General features: G+C 41.2%; 1 protein-coding gene across 18 annotated transcripts in view; it reads right to left on the bottom strand.

Annotated features, from left to right (window-relative positions):
• Positions 1-470: 470 nt before the first annotated feature.
• nfixb (nuclear factor I/Xb) overlaps positions 471-22,754 on the bottom strand; it is a 126,289-nt gene continuing 104,005 nt past the window's right edge. For 10 of the 18 annotated variants that reach the window (XM_061065945.1, XM_061065947.1, XM_061065956.1 and 7 more), the window contains 6 exons: positions 22,576-22,650; positions 17,197-17,325; positions 13,300-13,475; positions 11,762-11,909; positions 9,342-9,433; positions 471-6,318 (listed from right to left, as the gene is read on the bottom strand). In XM_061065945.1, coding sequence (XP_060921928.1) covers positions 6,304-6,318; positions 9,342-9,433; positions 11,762-11,909; positions 13,300-13,475; positions 17,197-17,325; positions 22,576-22,650 — 635 coding nt within the window. In that variant the 3' untranslated portion in view covers positions 471-6,303. The remainder of the gene's footprint in view (positions 6,319-9,341; positions 9,434-11,761; positions 11,910-13,299; positions 13,476-17,196; positions 17,326-22,575; positions 22,651-22,754) is intronic. The other 8 variants (XM_061065961.1, XM_061065957.1, XM_061065948.1 and 5 more) reach the window with 6 other exon arrangements.

The raw sequence follows: 22,754 nt of genomic DNA, 5'->3' as shown, positions 1-22,754 counted from the left end.
GTCCTGCTTATGTCATCAGGTTTCAAGTGTAATATATTCTTTATTTGGGTGAACAAATACATCCCACACATTTGATCTAGTTTGTAGAGTTTGTAGAAAGTGGTAACTAGTTTGTAATCTTGTGGAGACAAACTGGTTTGGTCTTCATATCCTTTTTCCTACTACAAGTCCCCTCATTTATAAAAAATAATAATAAGCAACCTGTCCAGGTATACAAACACTGTCCTAGTCTGTTCAACCAGCTGCAGCAATGAAATGCTGCTTAAACATTACGACACATCTCATGTTAAAGTATCAGGGGCTTTTTAATGCAAATGAAAAGGTCTAACTCGTGTGTATTTTACTTTGGGGACTTTCACGTTGTGGTGTTGCTATTTTAAACATGATTACCTGTCCCAACCTTGACCACAAACCTGTTTGATTGACAGCTGCTGTAATGACACAGTAATAATCACAGTAAAGAGGCATGATACAGTCAAGAACATCCTTTTATTCAAACAAGTAAAGGGGTTGCTCGTTTCAAACTGTTTTTTATTATTATTATGGAAAAGAAACTGTAATTAACACATGCATTTCACCATGGGCTCTGGGGAGAAGGGGGGGGGGATGGGGGTTGTCAGAGGATGGGACACTGCTCCGAGGGAGGAAGAAGAGGAGGAGGAGGAGGAAGAGAACTCATGGCAGGAGGAGTTAAGAGGACTGAGGCGAGGGGACAAGCTGGCCAGGGGGCTCAGTCTACATGTCACTACACACGGCCCAGCTTCCTACCAAATATGTTAAAAAAGAAACTAAAGAAAAAAAATAAAAAGGCGGACGGTTTTGCCACCGGACTGGGCTCTTTGAACGGTGCAGGGCCGCACACACAGACACACACACACTCTGCTCCCTGCAACCCGTTCGTCTCTGCTATGGCTGCTAATCTGTGCTGCTTTCACTTGTCAAGGTTTGATCGATAATACTGCTGCTGGCTGGAAGAAACTAAAATTGTACACAAATATTTTTCTCAGGCCAAAAATCTATACTTGTTGGTTTTGGAACATCTTGTAGAACGACATCACAATGGTCAAAGTGTCTTTTTCAAACAGTGTTTATTTAAATAACGATGATTTCATGTGTGACATCTCTTTATGTTTGTGCTAAATCTGAGCCCTTCAGTCCTCAAAGTGGGGAACCAGTCCGCTTATAAGGTGCTTGAGTCATTTTCAGTTTTTTTTATATAGCAGGTCGCGTTCAACCACTAGAAAGGTGCAGAATTGACTGTCTCAATGCAGCATTTTTTTGCTGCCTAAGATACGCAGTAACAATGACCAAAATAAAAAAAAGAATTAAAAAGCAAATCCAAATTCAATTATAAAAAATAAATAGATAAAAACAATGATTACATAAGAACATGCCTACACTAGCAGTCCTACTGGTCATCTCCCCTCGCCAGAGTCCTAATCCCAACATTTCTCGTGAGTGCAATTCTCCCTCCATCAGATTTTTCTGTCCACTCTCAGGAGAAAACTCATTTCTGAGTGAGCTGGCCCCCTGTCCTCAGCACAGCCCAGAGCCCTGTGGTGCAACTTGTTCACTTACATTAGCTGCTGAATGGAGAAGCTGAAGAAGATGGGTATGGTAATACAATGTGAAGCGTACAGACAAGAATAACATGTGAGCTAACTGCATTCTGCTCAGACAAAAAAATCTTAGCGTATTCTTTTTTTTTCTTTTTTTAAAACCCCGCCGTTAAGAGAGAGGGAGAAAGGAGGGGGGGGTAGGGGGAGGGTTACGCGGCTACTGACTACTCCAGTGTCCAAGATAGACAGAAGACAAGATACAGAGGAAAGATAAGCAAGACAGAAAATATCTTTTTTTTTTTTGCTTTTCTGAATTATTCAACAATAAAAAGAGGAACTAAATCACACCAATTTCCTTTAGTACTATTTATACTGCTTTAAAAAGCTCAGAGAAGAGGAAGAGAAAGATATAGAAGTAAGAAGGAGGGGACTTTTTTCTTTTGAGATGGGCACTCAGGATTACAAGATGGAATCTGTGAACAAAAGGCACTTTTTAGGGACAACCTTTAAGATGCTCTGAGTCTATAACACTACATCACCAAACAAATATTTATAGTCATTTACAGTGGGAGGTGGGAATTCAGGGGTGGGGTGGGAGGGGGGAGTTGGGTTCACTTGAAATGATGACAGCAGACCAGCTGAGCAGAAAGAGGCCACTTATTTCCTCTTGCCGACTTGCACCGAAATCTGATCTCACGACGGACATTTCAATCAGTCGGTTTTGTTTTCTTTGAATCAGGTATCCATACTTGTGCATCTCCCAAACTGGGGAAGATCTTGTCTTTGTCCCACATCAGGGTCATTTGTGTTGGATACAAGATGATACAGTCTGGATTAAGAACATTTGCAAGCTACCAGATTTGTTGACGACTGTTCTTCTGCTATGGTGTAAAGGTTGGGTGGGGAAAAATGCCTTTTGTCACTACAACCTTTTCATACAATGAACCCCCCCCCCCCCCACTAAATACAAAAAGAGAAATAGAATAATGCATGTTTCCTAAAATTTGCATTTTATGATAACACTTAGTTTTGTTTATTATTATTTATGTATAATAGAGATTGAATGTACTTTATTCTTTATGAAAGCACCAGTTTTTCATAACGATATATATTTTTGAGTTGTAAAATTGTTCCTTCAGCCCTCCCACATTCTGAAAACAAAATAATTAGAAATGAATATTTTTTTCTTTCTTAAAAAAAGTCACAAAAGGAAAAAAACTAAACAATTTCCCCAAACTTACGTACAAAGACTGGGATTATTTTTACTCGCCGTGCTCGCATTTAGAGTCCCAGAGCATGTGGACTTGAAACAAAAAAAAAAAACAAACAGAGGGGTTTCCCTCTTTTCTCATGACACCCTCCAACAATCGCTAACAAACAAACACAATTCCTCTACCAAGGCATTGCACATGGCTCAATCAACATACATCATTTAGTTTCAAGAACAATACTTCCCATCAAAACAAAAAGAAAACAACAAAACCTAAGCTGTCTTTAAAAACCTCAAACTACATTTTAATCACTGTGTTTGTTTTTATTGTTTTGTTTGATGTGGATTTTTCTTTTTTGTCTGCAAGTGTGGGTTCAGAGGCTGGTACTTGAGCTCTAATCAGCTGTTTTTGAGATGCATCCTATGGCTGTGCGATGTACGCCATGCTTCAAAAAATAACTAGACTGCCACAGAGCTTATCTTGCAAAAAAAAGTATATATCTATAAATATATATGTGTATTATATATAAAGATGCTTGCGATTATCTAGTGAGCTGTCACCACTTTTTCCTCTCCTGACATAAATTTTTCACCATTCACTATAGCTTATATGTGAGAAAAAAGAACCTGAATTCATGTTTGACAAATTGCATAATGGGAATACGTAGGCACTTCCATAGATTAGAAAAGAAATCACCTTAGCCATCGTTAACGTCTTTCCTAGTAGAGCTAGTTCTCTCTACAAAGCTGATGAGATGGTCGCCAGTCGGTTGGCCAACTATGTTGTGTTTCCCTGCAGTGAAGAACGTGGCCGGGCAGTCCAGTTATTTTGTGAGGTTGGGTGAGTGGTTCTAAATTTTGACAGGAGATAACTGAATCAGTCAGAAGATGTACAAGAGAATGATCTAAAAATGATTAAAAGCTTAAAGGCCTCCTCAGATTGTCTATTTTTAAGACTTCCCTTTGATTTGGGGGCACAGGGGACATGTTTTCAAAAGTCTGTGTTTAATAAGTGGCGATCTGTGCTCTCCTAGAAATGTGTTTCCATTCCAACGACACCTCCACTGATTTGAAACACTACGTGGTGGTCCATCTACTTTTAAGTGAAAGAGACTCACAAGGTTGGCTGGCATGATTGTTTTAGTGCAGTTTTGATCATTAAGGGCTCATTGACTCATGAGAGGGGAGTGCTGGTGTGTGTGAATGTGTGTTTAGGGGTGGGTTTACCATAGCAACTGATCTTTACTCAATCCTGTGCACAAAGACAAAACAGGGCACATGGGTGATCCTCCTACTGCTGGCCTTAAAGGCCCTCTCTTCCTCTCAAAAAACAACCAGATATGTCACATATTCATTTTGCTCCACAGTGTGGCTCCCTCTGCTCTTGGAGCAGCGGCCCGTCTGGGAGTGTAAACAACAGGGTAAACTTTAAGGAGACAGAAAGAAGAGCTACTCTCTCTTGAACGCTGGGTCGTATCTTCAGCAACCTTCTGTCCTCAATGCTAATCCTCTTTCACTCGTAACTCACCACCACCAGTCACCAGTCGTATCGCGGCGGTATAGCAGATTTGGCTAGCTTCATTGTCAGGTAAGTGCTCAGAAAAAAAGCTTTCTGTGATTGTCAAACCCTTCATTGTCTGGCACTGGCAACAAATAAATCAACCAATTTGACACTCTAGGAAATACATATTATCATTGATTCACTGAGAACTACAGAAGAAAATTTATATCCCTCTCATGGATGTGCGTGAAATACAAAGCTATCCCAGGCAGAACAGTTAGCTCAGCCTAGCAAAAATACTGTGCACAGATCAATAAAACCTGCAAACCAGCAGGTCTAAGGCTGTGTTCACACCATCTTCAGCATCTTCCTCACACATTTAAAAAAAAGGCAAGTTTAAAGCAGAAGTTGCATGGCAAGCACATTGGCTTTAGAGGTGCTAGTTTGCTGATTTCATTACCTTTGTACAGACCCCGGCTAGCTGTCCCTATGCTAAACTCGGCCGACCTGGTGGTAGCTTCCCACTTAACGTGCAGACATAGGATTGGTACAAATCTTCTCATCCAGCCCTCAACAAACACAACATATTTCCCCAAATGACTTACTTTTACAAAAAGGTTTTTGCATGTACTACTGGACAAAGGTCAGCCAACCACCCTGTTTACGCCGCTTCAACTTCCCAACTCCCGCTGTGTTTCTCTTTAAGGTGCTGTCATTCAAATACAAAACAATTACAAAATAGTACAAATCCAAAAAGGAATAAATTCAAATAAGAGAATACACAAGAGATAACAAAATCATTCAGCTTAATTACACAAGGGAAAAGGGGGAACTGGTAGCTGCTGTCTATAGTCGTGAAAACTGTCAGTAATGATGTACTCACACTGTGGTTTTCAGTGTGTACGTTTGTGTGATATTGGGATATCTAATTAAATAGGTAGCAAGAGTTCACTGGGCTTACTGTTTCCATGTAAAAATGACACAACACCACCACCTATGACTACTACAATCTAGAAGGTCTGACAAGGTAACTGTGTGTTACCACTTAAACACGCTGTACATGATGTGGTCATGGCACAGATTGCATGATCTTTCTTTGTGTGTGTCGTGCGAGGGGTGTGTGTGTGTGTGTGTGTGTGAGTGAGTGTGAATAAGTGGAGGCCAATGATTTGTCAAACTGAAGTATGGGGATCGAGTACACACAAAGGCTTCTTGTACTTCTGTGTTTCCTCTTTAAAACTCTCAATAGACAAGTGTGGTTTACCTCCCATGCCTTGTAGGTAAATAGTGCACATCGTTTAGATTAGTGTTAATTGATTCAGCGTCTAGTGCAACCTTTTAACAACACAAGTTTTGGCATGGTCTCTCTGTAGTTAGTAGTAGGGTAAGGGGACTTCATGGAGTCATAAAGAGGGACATAAACAATGGTTAATTAGATTTTGTTTTGGTGATGACAAACATCACAGGAGCGTGGACTGCAGCTTTCATTGGAAACCAAATTGTGCCTTTGCTTTGCTCAGGCCGTGGATTCATTATCGGTGAAGCTTTGGAGCTGAAACGTTAAATCTGTTTGTTTGTTTTTGGTCGGACAGTTGATTTTCTCAGCCATTCGTTTACACAACATGTCGTCACAAAGTAGGAGAGGTTGACCACTTTCACTTCTTGAAGTTCCTCCTGTGTTACTGCTGTGTTCTGCTGGTTTCAGGTGAGATGCCTGCTCGCTGCCATTTGTCCCCTCATTCCTTCTTTATCCTGGCATTCTCTTGTCCATCCATTCATCTTTCCATCTATCCTCCTTTGCTCCAAACGGGTCCTCCCTCTGACTGGGTAAATGAGTCCAGAGTTCTTCTATAAGCATTATGCTGCTGAAATTTCCTGCGTTGCTTGGTTATATTTTGTATCAGGTGAGACGTTCTGTCAGGGCTGGTCAGTGGGTTTGTTTGAGGACAATTATTATCCCCGGGCTGTTTCTCTGTTTTCTATTTCGGATTGTAAAGAAAGAATTCTAGTTGCTGGTTTGTACACAGGTCTTGTCAGAGGAACCAAGACTGAAAAAGAAGAAAGGGGAAAGATGGGGTAAAGAATGAGATCAGGTTAGTGTAGAACATGTAAAATATGCATAAGTGGAGGAAAAATAAGAAAAACACTGTACAATGTGTTTGCAATAGTCCTGCACAACTAGACCTAACTTTCACTGTTTGTTTAACACACAGTTGCTGAGAGATTTCAGACTTGACCAAACATTTTATGCAACTAAAAAGGAAATATATCAAAAATCACCATGACAGTTGCAAAACAAATAGATCTGTACACCACATTGGCTTTTAGCCATCAGAGTTCTTAAATACAGTGAGTGACGACAGTGGTCTGGGCCACCAGCCCAGCTATTACCATCAATTCTGTCCATTTTTGCATTTAACTACCGTACTTCTTTGAATTGGCCGAGCAGTGAAGGGCTCAGAATGGCCAAGCAGCAGCAGGGGGGTAGTAGTCTGGTGCTTCTTGTCACTTGCGCAATCTTTAGGTTGGGTTCTCTGGCTCAGCATGAGCAGGGAGCAGAAATGGGTCACTGTCGCTGTTGTTGGCTGCCCTGCTTGGCCTGCAGGATCTGGCACTGTGAACTTGTGCGCCAACATTCTGCAAGTCAAGCCTTGGAAACTACTTTGAGCCTCCAGGGAAGACGCTTTTGTTTTGTTTGACTCTAACAGGTCGCATGAATACCCCCTTCTGCCTCCTGCTCTTCTCAGCTACCCTACTCCCCTGGGCACTGTCCCAGCAGGCCTTGGGCATTGTGACTTCTGCCTTATTAGTTACTCTACTTCTCTCTTTTTCTCCCTTTCTGTGTGTGCTCTAACACACACACACACACACACACACACACACACACACACACACACACACACACACACACACACACACACACACACACACACACACACACACACACACACACACACACACACACACACACACAATCCATCTATCTACCGTGAACACTCCCACTAAATCCTTGGCAGCAGACAGGACCACCCTCTTTTCTTTCCTGTTCCCCCCTCAAGCAACCTCTTCTCAAATTCAAGATCAACTGGCTATGACATCATGTCTGGTTGCTGGGGGTAACGAGACGGCTGGGCTGTGACTTCAATAAGAGCTGATTCTCTGTCGCTCCTTTCCCTCCATCTCCCTTCTTCTCCTGCCCACTTGGTATCTTGTTTCCCCTCTTCCCCTGGTTGCAGTTTCTAACATTTGCCACTAGAGGGCACACAGCACCTACTGTTTGCAGCGTGTCCTGTTGTCAACCCATTCATATTTCTGACAGGCTCTTTGTCTGGTAATCTATCATTATATAGTGGATCATTAATCTTTCTGTGTCATTCTCTGAGAAACACATGCAAACTATTAATGCTGTGTTTTATTGTTGCTTTTAAAAGTGAACCCACAATTCAGACATTGTGTCTCACTTGGTATTAGATATCAATCAGTTGTTAAAGAAAAGCACATTAGGACACCCTACGATGGCCAAAAGTATCTTCATACCACTGTCTGTGAAATTTAAACACTTTGATTTTTAAAACGTTGAAGTGGGATGTGAAACTTTCATTGATTTTGTCAGGGGAAGTCTTTATGCCGCAGCACTGAATGAAATTTGGACCAGCCGTTTGGGGAAGGTCATATTATTCATGTCAACTCAAGAGTGTCCTTGTAAATAAAGACTTTGCCATAAAGAAATCATTATTAAATCTGTGTTCTTACAAGCACATACACAGTTAGGTTTTTATCATCCATTATCCATATTTAAAACAACACTATGACACTGCCACTGAAATACTTTCTACCACAAAGTTATAATTTTTTGGGGTCATTACACTTTTTCTGACTTCAGGGCAATACAGATGCATTTTGTTTAAAATATTTTTTTAAGTTAGGACAGCATCTTGACCTCAACAACATTTGAAAAGTAGTTACACTGATGGCATGGCATACCAATTTAGAATCAGTGCCTGCCATCACTATAATGCCTTTGTGGCTGAATAGAAGCGAATCGGTGAAGCCAGGCTCAGAATATAATGGAGAGCCTGAAACCAGAGGAGTTGAGCCAGTAACGGCTCTATGTTGGTGACGGATTTAAAAGAAACTGTTCAAAAAGGCATGCGTGTTGGGTGTCCCTATAATTATCCTTAGATTGTGTTTAAAGTTGGGTACAACAAAACAGAATGAAAAAGTAATCCGATTTTTAAGTTGCTATAAACAAAAATGAAGTTTGAAGAAGATTGACATTAACACCTGATGGTGGCATATGTTAGTGAGCATAGCAATAATAATTAGTTAGGAAGTGAGATAGAGGAAAGAGTGGTATAAAACGAGCAGAAGGGCAGAAAGGATTAGGGATGGCAGAAATGGAAAGGGAAAAGGAAGAGAACAGAGGGCACAGAAACAAGGGAGGGGATCAGCCAAGAAGTTTTCAGATGGTTTCCATATGTTTAGGAGCAGAGTGGGGCTGGCTCCAGGTGGGTGTGGTTGGACACTAATGAGAAAAGTGCAGTGGTAATGGAGGAGGAGGCATACAAACAGCACAGAGGGTTGATGGGAAGGGAACGGCGACGGTTAAAAAGAGAGAAAGTACAAAGCAAAGACGAAGAAAATGAGTGTTGAGAAAGCTTGAAGAGAAACCCGTTACAGAGAAAAAGGTATTTAGGCAAGAGAAGGAAAAGGAGAGGTTGTGAGGCGATGCAGTAAAAAAAAAAAAAAAAATAGTTGGGAGAATGCCTGCTGCCTGAATGGTAGGCCCCATACGAGTCAAATAAACAGTTGAGCGCATATGGTAAACCACACAGGCACTGTAAAATACAGATGTACAAATGCACACATTGATTCTGAGCTGAGGGCTGGTGAGAGAGCAGAGGAAACCCAGCAGCAGGTTTCGGGGAGTAAGGGAATAAGAAATATTTTGGCATGCATCCATGCTGTTAATAAGTTTCCTGAGTTTGACATGTTATCACATTTAAAACAGAAAAGTTTTCTCCCCTTACACCAAGACAAACTATCAGTGCATCGTATCCAAGACTCCTACCTGTGTCTGCTGCGGGATGTTCAGAAAGTTGTTGTCCCGTGATCCGATGCCGACAAACCTGTTGGGAGCTGTTGCGCCTGGCGTGGAGTATGCTAGAGAAAAAGAAGAAAGAGAAAAGATGTCAGTACACACAAAGACATCTGGCCTCTTCAATATCCTGTAGAAAAGTGAAAGCAATTGTTTCATTCAATGAAAGATGACTATTCACTGCCTTACCTTTCAAAAATCTAAAATGTGAATACCATTGTCATTTATATTTGGTAAATTAGAAGCTACTGTTAGGGGGCTGTTAGCTTAGCTTACCAAATAGACTACATTAGGAGGGAAATAGCTAGCCTGGCTCCTTCCAAAGTGAAATGAGTCACTGGACTTTAAAGATAACTATAACGTGGAACATGACATCGTGAAATATTAAGACTATAATGTCACTCATGGTAAACAAAGTCTTATTAATATCCACCATAAAACTTATTCAACTTGTTCTGTGTACAAATTAAACAGACTACTTGAAACATCTTTATTTATGCGCTGTAGAGGATACTTGCAGGATGATTTTGTGTCATATTGACACTGTTTCCCCCTGCTTGCAGTATGTATGGTATGCTATGTTAAGTGGACTGAAACCTCACCAAGACAAAGAAAAACTCAGCATTTCCTTTTACCTGTTAAAGCAGGATACAATTTGGATAGCTGTTGTTAATGAAAACAAAAAATAAATACTAAGTACTTCAGATAATGCTGCTATATCTCAATGAGGTCATCTGAACTCCACAGAGAAGCCTCAGAATCTGGAATGCAAATTTAGACCTCCCTGTGTGATTAAATCTTGTTTATAAACTCAGTTGGAAATGATTGAGCACACTTAAATCCTGACACTGAGGATCAGTCAGGGACTTTTAAAACCCACTGGCATCAAAGTCTCTGACAAATTAAGGGCAGTTTAAGGTACCCTATGGACTCAAGCATTTCAATTTCGCTGAGGGATTCAGGATGCAGTGAGCAGACTTGTGCATTTTGAGTTTGTATGTGTGCAGGAAAAGGGAGGAAGGACACAAAGGAGAGAGACAGAAAGGAAGTGTATCTGGAAATTTATGTGTATGGACATAAACAGTAAACATCCATGTGTTTCTAACCTTGGAATCACAAACATAAGACATAAAAAGACTTTGAGACGCTGACTGGGGTAGAACGCAAACACTACATTTGAAGGAAAGCTACAGACAATAAAATCAAAGTGCTCCATCCAGTGCCCCTCCTGCCAAAGGCAAAGAAGTCTAATGTATTGTGAGAGAAGGCCTGCAGTTAGACTGACATCACCTCTTTATGCTTGAAACTCTATCTTTTCTACCAAACAAACATCTCACAAACAAACCAGAAATCCCACTGAGGATCTAAAATCCCCACAAGCAAAACCAGTATCAGTCTTTTTTTTCCGCTAAAGTTAATCTGATACCAGTTCAGCACCAGGCAGGCCATTCCATGCACAGTTTCAATACCATAATTCATGAGCCCCCATCAATCTATTTGTTTCACCACAAGTTCTTCACGGCTACAAAAACAGTAGCCTTTGATGTAGAATGGTTGCCAGTAGCAACTACTTTTCAGAGTGTCATAGAATAACTGATTTTAATGCTGTGCGAGCAGAGAATATAATGTCATATCCAGCAGCCTTTCAGCAATTCAAATCAAAAAGTGATGAAAACACTCATCAGTGTCTCACTTAAGATTGTTGGAAACAAGTGAGGCAGAGACATTTATGTAATTTCTATTTCAGTTATAAATATCTGGCAAATAGGATAATAAAATGAGCTATTTGAGAGGTTCAACCGGACTCCGGCAACCGGTAATACAGATCGCAATCACATCACACCCATACAGGGTTAAACTTATACAGGTGTTGACATACAATAATTATGATACCTTTACTGTATTGCACTGTTTTCAGATATTATCAAGTAAAACACAATTTCCCTTGTTTTATTCGATTTTGGGAAGAAAATAATGGTATCAAAAAATATAAAAAATGTATTAAAGGGCTCAAATCAGAATCAATATGCATGGGCATAAAGGAGGATTTCAAAATACAGAGTGAAACTGCGTCACACCAATCAACTCAGAATGTGCTCAACAGAAAGTGCCAGTCAATCTGATTGGGCCTGATACAGAATGCTAAGGGACACCACAGAAAACCATTATGAAGATACATCCCACTAGACCTCTTTTGGTCTTGAATCTGCTGAGCTTCAGAGTAAAGCCTGTGCTGCCCCCCACAGCAATCCAAAGGGTTAAAGGAGGTGAGATGTTGAATACACAGGAGCAATGATTGCACCAAGTTGGAGGAAGATCAATGGTTGGGGTCTGTTCACTGGTGAGGTTTGGGAATTTCATATTTATTTTTCGGTCTCCACGGGGTCACTTACACGGAGATGCGGGCGAGGAGAGTCCGCCGTCAGGGGGCGTGCTGTTGGGTTTAGAGTCGGGCATAGGGAGGGGCACTGGGCGGGCCACTGGGGGAGGTGGAGGCAGCAAGAAGGAGCCTGGCATTTTGCTCTGGCCGCTCCCGTTTGGCTGCAGACAACACAAACAGGGTCAGGAGGGCGACAATCCGCAGACACCGAATGAAAAGAGGACGCATCTTGGGAGGCAAGGTCCAAAGGAATTTCCATGACGGAAGGAAGGGGGTGGCAATAGTGGAAGGAGGGAGAGGTAGTGGGAAACAACAACCAAAGGAATGATGTATGTGGACTGGATCTTTAATGGATGTGTGAAAAATAATAATCACCACAGGGTTTGATAGGAGTGGGAGCTGGAGTTTGAGGTGAAAGGTTCCATAGGGTGGTCCTTGGTGGGTGGAGGAGATGTAACGCAGGGGAGTGAGCAAATTATTGACTAGGTTTGTCCTGAAGATGGCAAGAAATCAAAACCATGGGAAAATACTTGTCTACACAAGCACAACACCACCAACACCAACGATACCAGCACCAAACAACCAAACTCCAACTAAAATCAGAACAGCTAAAGATGAAAACAGAAACACGATGACACAACATATGACTGGTATGCTTGACTGAAGTGTGCTGTGACTGATTCAGTGCTGTGCTGATGGTTTTAACTTCTGAGGGGTTGGGTGGAGCAAAAACAGTTACATAAATAAATAAAAAAGGAAAGAAGTGGGATAGTCAGGGTCTGAAACAGCAAACAGTAAAATGACATTGACAAGACAATACAAAGATTTGTACACCGACTGGATAAACAAACATTCAGTGTGTCCACTTTGTGTGTATTGCTGTGGGGTGTATTTCTGTGCATCTCACTAATCTGTAAGTAGTCATACAACACCACAGGATAAACATCTGGACTACTATGGCCCCTAGATGTCATGAAATTTATAGAACTAAAGGACTGCAGATTCTTAAGCAATGCAATTTCAGATATAAGCCAGTGTTGCTGTTGGTTTTTCTGAATACAAAATAAGTACAAATGCATTAACAAGCCATGGTAGCTAAAATTTTGTACAACTAAACACTTAATTTAGGAATTTGGATATCTACAGTGCATGAAAAATATATTACTCGTTTAATTAGGTCCTGTTTACATATGGATTCCTTTCTTTTTTTAAAATCAGGGAGCAGTTATAAAAAAAAGAAAAAATAATTCCAGTTGTATTTGCAAAACTCGTTTTGAAGTTGCTAAAATTCAGTTGGCAAAATTCTAATTATTATAATTGTGGCCTTAATTTTGCATTCATAGAAACATCTTTACAGAAATATATTTCTGTTGTTTGTTCATTCAGTGGTAAAATGCTAAGCATTTAAGATTCATACACTGTTACTTTAAAAAACGTTTTTTTTTTCCTTGAAAAAGTCCTTCAATACTAATGCAAACTAAGTGCTGAGTGTGACACATTATATATTCATAAAAGCTAAAAGTGTCTTTCCTATCCGGCAGTAGGCCTTACCTGTCCAGCGGACTGCCCTGAGCCATCAGCACAGACAAACTGCACAAATTCCTTCAGGGGATCCTGTCCAGGGTGGTGGTGGTAGCGGATGGTTGGGTGGGTGAAGTAGGGGCTAGACTGCTGGATGATGGAAGGAGACGGGAAGTGCAGGGCCGAAGCTGAAGCACGGGGACTCCCTGCCAACAGAGACATTTGTAGAGAAAGTCAAGTGGAGACAGATGCATAGAAGAAAAGCGAGAGGAACACATAAAACCATTTAGTTCCAACACAGCCTTACAGTTGGGTGAGATGCATACAGTGATAAACAAATGATTAGAAGAAAAACACATTATGACTGGAACCCATGATGTTTCAATCGGGTTTTAAAATACAGTACATCACAGTTAAGTTGTATTCCCGAGACAGGCTGATTTTGAGTTAATAACCATTAAGAGCATAGCTCATAATGTTTTATCATCACTCCAGTAAATCTTTACAGCTTTAGGGAAGATAATTACACACACATTACTTTCATGTGTGCACAATCACAGAGACGATATAACAAAGTAAACAACATTCAGACTTGAACACACAAGTAAACAAATACTAAATCTTGAAATTCATAGATAGAAAAAGCTTGCGAAAAGACAAAAACACAGAGAGATCATTGAGCACGGTCTTAAATTAGTCCGTCTTAATGACTGAATGTCTGTGTGCTGTTTTGAGGGTGTGAACCATTGGCACAAATGCAATTTGGCATTGATGGACAGTAAAGAAATGTGATTCATTTCATTTTTCTGACAGAACTCATCAGTATGTTCACACTTTAAGTCTGAGCTCATGTTTTTTTTTTTATGCTTTGGGGAGTCATATCTGATTATATATATATATATGTATGTATGTTTGTGTGTGTGTGTGTGTGTGTGTGTGTGTGTGTGTGTGCGTGTGTGTGTTTGTGCCCATCATGGTTGGGGATGCAAACTATATCAGCATTCAGCTGCTAATGAGCTTATAGGCAAGGCATTCCTTCTTCTGCTCCCAACAGAGCTCAATATATGTGAAGTATAAGACGGGAGCAGTCGGTTGAACACTAACACCAAACACAAAGCCCTCTCTGTCAGACCTATATCCATTACTAAATCTCCTTGATTGTATTAGGGGCCTGTTCTCCTCTTAGCTGTGCCAGTCTGACACCCACCCCATCTCATCTCATCCAGGGCCCCCAGCTGCCCATGTTGGGTTGCCAACACTCTGTGGTGCTGCATCTTATACATTGTGTGTGTGAGTGTTCTTCATGAGAGTGCCAAACTGCGCTGCACTACCCCCCAGACAGAGCCCTATGCCTCTGAGCCCAGCAACACCTTGCTCCCCTGCCAGGCTGCCTGCTCCCCAGTAGAGCTGTTTCCCTGCTTCTATTAGCCCTCTTCTAATCCCATTAAATAATGGGTGAAGGCCAAACACTATGGGGGTATTAGGGGTGGGCTGGGGATGTGCAGGATCAGGGGAATCCCTACACCCCTACCCTCTCTCTTTAGAGCAGTGGTTCCCAACCTTTTTTGTCTGTTGTATCCCCAAAGACCTGTCAGATGAACTAAAGTACCCCTTCATGAACACCACACAAGTCCCAAATGTGTTAATTTGTAATGCTTGGAATCTGAACCCATATTCTTTACATATACATCCAAAGAGTCTTAGCTTGCATTTTCAGTTAAATTATCCATTACTTTGGACTTAGTACTTTAATCTAACCTATAAGACATTTAGCCATTATATCGAGCCAACTTTTTCAACCACTAAAACTTTTAGTTAAACATTTCTTGTCACAAAGCCAAAACTTTGAGCAAAACCTTTAAAGCATGTATGACTTCAACTTAATATGTCAGACATGTAGCTATTCAATGCTTACCAAACTTGATTAAGCACCTCACATATTCCATGGAACATATAGTGTTCCGGTGTAAGTGCTAACTTGGTTTGAGGGGATAGTTTTAACTGAAACTTTCCCGCCAGCATTGGAAGAGCTTCAGGTTGTGTCTTGTAAAAAAATGTGTAAAAATTAAACAAATCACAACTGTATAAATAGCAACTTCTGGGATAAGGTATACATGCACTCATTTTAGGGTGAACATGAATACGCATCTATGTGTGTGTGAGTGGAGATTTGATTTTCTGTGGCTATATCTAAAAAAACATACGATCTGTCAACAACTACACAGGAGGGTTTAATGACACGGTGGTCAACCTCATTGCTTCACATCTGCTCTGTGGCTTAAAACTCCTTTGATGTAGCTGAGCTACAGACTACTAAATCACATGGATAATGATGTCAAGCGAGCTCCTGCTCTGAGCAAATTTACTGACTTGCACTATTCAAAAAATGTAGACCTCTTCCATCTGTGCCATGGTGATAAAATTAAGAAACAGTAGATTCATTGTTTGAACCCCTTTGGCTATGTTAGAAATCTGATGTTATCATGAGCTACTTGTTTTAGCCTGGTGGAGCCCTAGCCAGTATGAATAAAGACACCAATAGAGATCCATTTGGAGATCTTAAATGGTCAGGAAGAGCAAGTCAATAAGAGGATGGAGAACAGTGAGATGAATAAATACTTGGCCTGAGTGTTCTGCCTGCTGAAGGGTCATTAGGCAAAACATCATTGGGGTCATGCTCCTTCATTCTGTGGTGATTTGGACATTAGTCTTTTCCTATTGTGTCACATACAGGAATGCTCACCACACAAATCTGATATCAAAATCATACCCAAACAAGATTTTGATACAAAGACCCTAATGAAGATAAGGTCTCATGTCTTGATGCCTTGATCCCATCAGGTAATGTGTCCTTTAGTAGTGCTCCATTTATACTCTCATACAAAACCGCAATCATTGAAACAACTTCAAACCGTATGCAAAGACAGTGAGCCCTGAGCCGTGGTGTTTCAGGCAATTGCCTTCTGTCCTGTTAACAATCCAGTCTAAAAAAAGAAGCAGGGATTAAGGGCCACCAGTGATGTAGAGTTGAACATGCAAGTAAAGGGCATCAAACCTCGTCTCTCTTCTGCCAGGTCCATCTTTTTTTAAACCTGAAGGCTTTATGCTAAAATGTTTAAGTATTAAGCCAAAGTGGAAATTCCACAATTAGATCATTTATATTGTTAGGATAAGGGTTATTTCATTCATGTTGATTTGATGTAACGTTCAACGTAAAATTGAAGACCCTTAAAATAGGAGGTGTACAGCTATACATTTTTGTATTGATATGGAAAACAAAAAACATTTCCTCCTGGATATTCTACTGAAATTAAAATGATCTATACAATTCCAAATTAAACAATGCTAATCTGTCTTTTTACATTTGAGGTTTCTTCTGAACAGTAACTTGTTTTGTTTCTGTCCACGAGAGTATTTTTAGATAGTACCAAATCTCTGCAAATTTTGTCAAGTTTAAGGAATTCAAAACACGACAACTGAGCCGTGAGTACATGACTAAATATCTTAAAAGATTATTATTTACATAAGATGGAAATGTGAAAATAAGCATGTTTTCAAGAAGAAATGTGACATAATAGGTAGCAGCAGCCCCAAGCCCAGTCCTTCTACTAGAAGAAGATTAAAGTGATTTACAGTGTGATATCAAAAGTTGGAAGAGCACCAACCATCCACCAGACAGACCCTAAAAAGTCAGCACACCCAGGCTACCAACAAGCTCGATCACCAGCCTGACCTGTACCCAACAAGTTCAAAACAGGTAGAGGTTCCCGCCTGATGTTAATTCCCAGCCACTCTCATCTCCCAAAGACAATGCTCCCGCTTCTGCTCCCAAGAGGAGGGGACGGGTGGGAAGGAGGAGATGGTGAGGGTTGGAGGGAGGAAGAGGTGGGGGCGATCAGGGGGAATTGGGAGCTGGGTTGGTCTCACCTGGTCTCACTCCCGCCAGCATTGGCAGTGGGTGGTGGGTGAACGCCATGCGGGGGGACCTCGTCTGGGAGGACAGGGCGCTGAAATCGAATTTCCCCGGCTTCTTAAGAGAACTAGGCGATGAGAGTCCTGGCAAAAAGGGGATCAACAAAATGGCAGAACAGAGACGAGGTTTTAATCAAACATGGCTGCTTTTCTTACTTTGACCCTACTTAATAAAAAAATTTAATATATAAATGAACTTATCGTTTTTAAATGCTGATTATAAGAATCGAATGATTATGATTGACTGAAATCAATGGACTGATCGATTGATTCATTCATTGATTTGTTGATTGTCTTAACATACAGATGGGTCCTCACAACTGGTCTGTCAAAAACTCTGTACAGTCAGCGGGCTGTACCATGTCCTTCAGATTTAGCAGGGGGGAGTTCAGGGCAAGGTCTGGTGTGAGATCATATTTTGAAGCAGCAGGGGATCAGAGCGTAGGGGGGTGACGGGAGAGGGGGAAGGGGAAGGGGTGGGGAGGTTGTGAGGCTAAGGGGTAGTGTCAGGAGAGAGGAGAGCTGGGAAATGCAATGGCGGTCCAACTATGGTCACCACTGGATTGTAAATGAACAACACAGCAAAGTCCTGCTTACTAGGTAAACTTTTAAAACAATACAATTACCTTTTTTGGAGATCTGAAAATCTCAAACCACAATGATCAACGAATAGACAAACAACTACTGACTAGTCACTGCACTTGTCAAATATAAATTGGAGCCTGGATGGCTTCATAACTAGGGCATTCTTGCTTTCCAGTCAAGACCAGCAGGAATTTCACAACTACATATAGCTGAACAAGTCAAAACACATCAACAGAAGATCTTATGTAGTGCCCTTCTGCTTATCTTACAGTCATACAGTCAGGTATTTGACTCCCTCAAGACGCAATGTATTTCATATAGAAGGGCTTTTTGAACACTACCACACACATATACACAAGGTTTTCAGGCTGGGTGGTGAGCACCAGGCAAATTGCCAGTGAATGCTGGAAGGGAGAGCAGCAGAAAGATGGACGGATTGAAGCAGGAGAGGAGTGGTGACGATATGGCCGACACACATAGGCAAACATATTAAAGTGTCCCCCTCTGTTATTAATGTCGGTTGCGGCTAAGGGCTGCATGAAAAATCCCTCAGTTTGGTAAAAAGGCACACTAAGTACAGGCCAGGCTCACCAGCGGACCAGAGACATGGCCAAAAGTGTGAGAGCTACAGATAAAAGAGGCACTCTTCTGTGATCAAGACCTTATGCGGTGGGTGCTGAGGGATTGTATTTTGATATATGGTAATCCAAAGGCACAATTTAGACTTCAGGGTTTGAGGAGCAGCGCCAAATGGTGTATTCGACCTTTGCAGGGAACCGCAATGTTGGATACGTGCTGGAGTATATCTTGGGAAGAAACAATCCATAAAACAGAGAATAATAGGGAAGTAAAAGTATTGAAAAGTACATCAGTGTGCACACAGACCTCAATACATTTCTCGGGTATACACAGGACTTGTGTTTTGTTTTCCTCAGATTTGGTTGAAAGAATACAGTGATAAACAAGCATGGCAACCAAAAGCCCAATAAACTCACAAACGACACAATTTTCACACATATAAAACAAACACACTCAAATAAAGACGTGGGTAATTTCAACATTGCCCCAAGAAATGTTGAAATAGATTTTATGAGCTAACATATAAAGTCTAAGAGCACAGATTTTTGAAAAGCTTGTTTTTAAATACTACGCTGGGAAATGTTTTATCACTATTTACCCATTATACTCATAGGCAGCATGGGCGCAGCTGTGCTTGTGTGGGCACTGATAAGTATAGAAAAAGGTGGGCACTGGCTCTTAGTTTCATCAAGGCACATCACGTGACACATTTAGGCAGGATGTGTGCAATGAGCGGGGTGATATAAACCTCATTTACTGGTATAATTACGAAATATGAGACAGCACACAAACAGAAAAAGTATGATTTCTCACAACCACACAGGGCAGGCTTACAGGCAAACCAGGTTAAGAGTGTGAAGACGGATGTTTTCAACACTTATTTAAGAGACCTTTGCTAATAGTGCGTATGTTGTTGTACACACGTTATATGTTTATCTTAAAATAAGAATATATTTAATAAAGAAAATAACAAGATATATGATTTGCTTAGAACTGACTTTTAACTATTGATGGTTAAATATCATGGCTCATAAAGCCACGAAGATGTAGTAGAAAAAAGCTGAACATAAAATAAAAAATCACAAATGATTCAAGAAGATAAAAATGATAAACTCATTGCTAGTATCAGCAGAGCATTAGTAGTGTAGGCTTGTGATCCATCCACTCTTTGTGTGTTACTGTGTGATATATCACAACCTATTACATTTATGGCACAGCTGCTGCTGCATGCAAACCTCTTATAAGTTACTGATGGTGAAAGACATACTTAGACTTAGCCATAGTCGATTTTTAGTTTTTCCAATCTTTAGTTTTCATAACAAGCCATGGCACTGGCAGTTCAAGGTTTCCCCTCAAAACTTATGTATGTAAATATTCAGTCAATGTCATAGGGCTATTAGTGTGAGGCAGCACTTGATTTCAAGCTTCATAATGCATGATTGCTGAATGCTGTCTTGTGCTACCTAGGGGACAAAGGAAGTGACATTTTAGTCCTTTTTTTTTCAAATGGTGTGCATGAAAGATACTGAGGCTGCAATAGAACTGTACACGTAGGTGGGACTGCCCACTCGACGCTGCTTGCAGCTTCATTTATATTCTGCATCATTACATTAATGTCAAAATCTGAAACGTACCGGTAACTCTAACTGTAAAATATGTATGCACACTATTTGCCTCTGGAATGTAAAGTATGAAATAGCATGAAACAGAGAAAGTTCCATAAAACTCTTCTACACTGCGTGAAGAGTTCGTTTTTCTTTAAAGCGCAGCCAGTGTCTCAATCCTAAGGCAAGATGTAATGTGTAGTAATAATGACTGAAACTATTTAAATTACTTAAATCATTTTCTAACACGTGCGTTAACCATTTTCTTCTGTGTAATTTTATGTAAATCACAAAGAGTGAAAGGTAAACTGAATATGGCATTTGGGTATCTTTCCACTTGAACAGACAAACCTTGGTTCGACATGTTGTAGATTCAATGCGTCCCTGTAATAAAGCCTGTTTGGCTCCAGCTCCCATGTGGTATGTATAGGGATTACTGCATGCCATTACAGTACAATTTCAATTAAAACCAGCTTATTATGCATACACAGCCTTAAATTATACATATTGTTTTTTTAGTCTCTGTGATATTCCATAATTAGTCAGTATCTTGTTGAAATATCTGGTACTATGTGGCTTCTCAGTGAGGAGCAGCAAATGAGGCCCAGATGTCCAATGAAAGCTTTGTCTGATAAAGCTAACAGAAGTTACTCTGATCTCTCCCTTAATCTGTGTGTGTGTGTGTGTGTGTGTGTGTGTGTGTGTGTGTGTGTGTGTGTGTGTGTGTGTGTGTGTGTGTGTGTGTGTGTGTGTGTGTGTGTGTGTTCACACACACTCAGTTGTTTGTTCTACATTATTTCTGTGTCCTGCTCCTGGCACACTGCACAAGCAAACTGACGGCCAATTGCTCCCATGACCCTCTAGTCTTGCCATGCTAACAAGCTGGCCACCACACAAACTCACTATCATAAAACTGGTCTAGTAGCATGTGCATGCAGCCCCGCTCCCCCCACACACATACCAAAGAGAGAAAAAGCCCACACACTCATCATGCAGGTCAACAGAAAACAATGTTCATGAACAGAGTTGTTTCCCTCGTAAACTGACCACCCTGCATATCGTCAGCACTCATAAACAACCAGGTATGGTGCTTCAGGCAAACAAACGACCACAAGGCACATCACAGTTGCCCCCCCCCCCCTCGTATCACCAGTTAATTTGCAGGAATTCTCTGTCAATCTCACAACTACATTTGTAACCCAATGCTTGCTTTTTCCCAGTGAGCAGCAGGAGCAAGCAGGCGGACTGAGAGAACGGTGCATAGCAGAGCAGAGCGGGATACAGCAGACTTAATGATGAATTACATGATCACCTGCTATGCCTCTGAGCTTTTCATTCAGGTGGAAGATCACCTCCAGAACAGGCACAAGCAGAGGCAGTCGAGCTCCCCCCCCCACCCCTCCTCCCATCCTCCATCCCTCCTCATCCCTCCTCATCTCTCACTTCCAACACCACCACCACCACCAGAACAGATGTCTGCTGTAACCCAGTAGCTCCCTTTGCTGTAGACACATGGAGGCGCCATCTGGACCGGAACGCTGCTCCTCTCCAGATTGGGGAGTGCCTGTGTGTTTATGTGTGTGTGAATGTAAATCAGAGAAAGAGATTAAATCTTGTTGTGTGTGTGTGTGTGTGTGTGTGTGTGTGTGTGTGTGTGTCTGCATGCCATTTGTAAATGTGTGTGTTGGTGAGTAAGCATGTCTTGGAGACAGAAGGTGCCTCGTGCATTGATGACACACCTGAGTGCCTTTAGTCGTGTTTGTTTGGGTCGTATGTTGTTTTTCCTGCACTGTCTTTCAGACACGGTTGAGACAGGCCTACAGCAGGTGGGACGCCACTCAACAGTTCTGTCCAAACAACTGGGTAACACAGCTACTCAAGAAACCCTCATTCACACACACATTCACACACACGCACACACATACTCCTATTTCTCTGTCTTTCATTGCTGGCTTTCTCTCTCAGGGCTTGACAACAAAATTACAACACCCAGAGCACTTAGCTGAATGTTGTTGACAAAATCACACTGCCTCGGAAACACTGTTTGTATGCATATGCTATGTTACTACAATGTGGTTTTTGGGTATGATTATGCACATAATTACACATTTTCGAGTGGATTGTTTATCAGACAGTGTATGCCGGTATAAGAGTAATTCCGACATGCTTTTTTTAATACATTAGGGATGTTTTCATCCTCCTAGATGTCTGATTTCTTTCACAGATTTACAACAGCATCTTTGAGGCAGACAGGGGGTGGATGTTATGGAGCTATTGGGCTACCAAAAGGCTTTGGTAAACCCACAATGGACAACAGCAGACATCTGGTAAAAACACAAACCCACCCAGCGGCAGCATAACCAGAGAACAAGACACAAGAGAGGGATGAAGAGAAGAGACAAGAAGAGCAGAGGAAAGGATGGATGGAAAATGCAGAAGACAATAGACAGCTCATAGGAAGTGCAAACAGACTTGAAACAAGACAGAAAGAGATGTATACGGGTAGTGTGAGCTGAAGAAGAGCATTTATACATGTACACAGTAGAATGTTTAATGTTGTTCTAACCATGGTAAGGAAACTGCACTCCATCGTTCTCATGCTTAATCTTCCTCTCCTGCACACTGGCCAAATGGTGCTGCACTGAAAGGCCAAACAGGGGAGAAGGGAAGAGTTAACAATGGAAGAGAAGGAGCTTGAGAATAAAAGGCAGAGATAAAGAGACAGACAGAGGTGGAAATAATGAA

This window comes from Labrus mixtus, chromosome 20 (assembly GCF_963584025.1).
Source record: "Labrus mixtus chromosome 20, fLabMix1.1, whole genome shotgun sequence".
Taxonomy (NCBI): Eukaryota; Metazoa; Chordata; class Actinopteri; order Labriformes; family Labridae; genus Labrus; species Labrus mixtus.
Note: the sequence above shows the minus strand (reverse complement) of the source record. Positions and strands in the feature narration are given on the sequence as shown.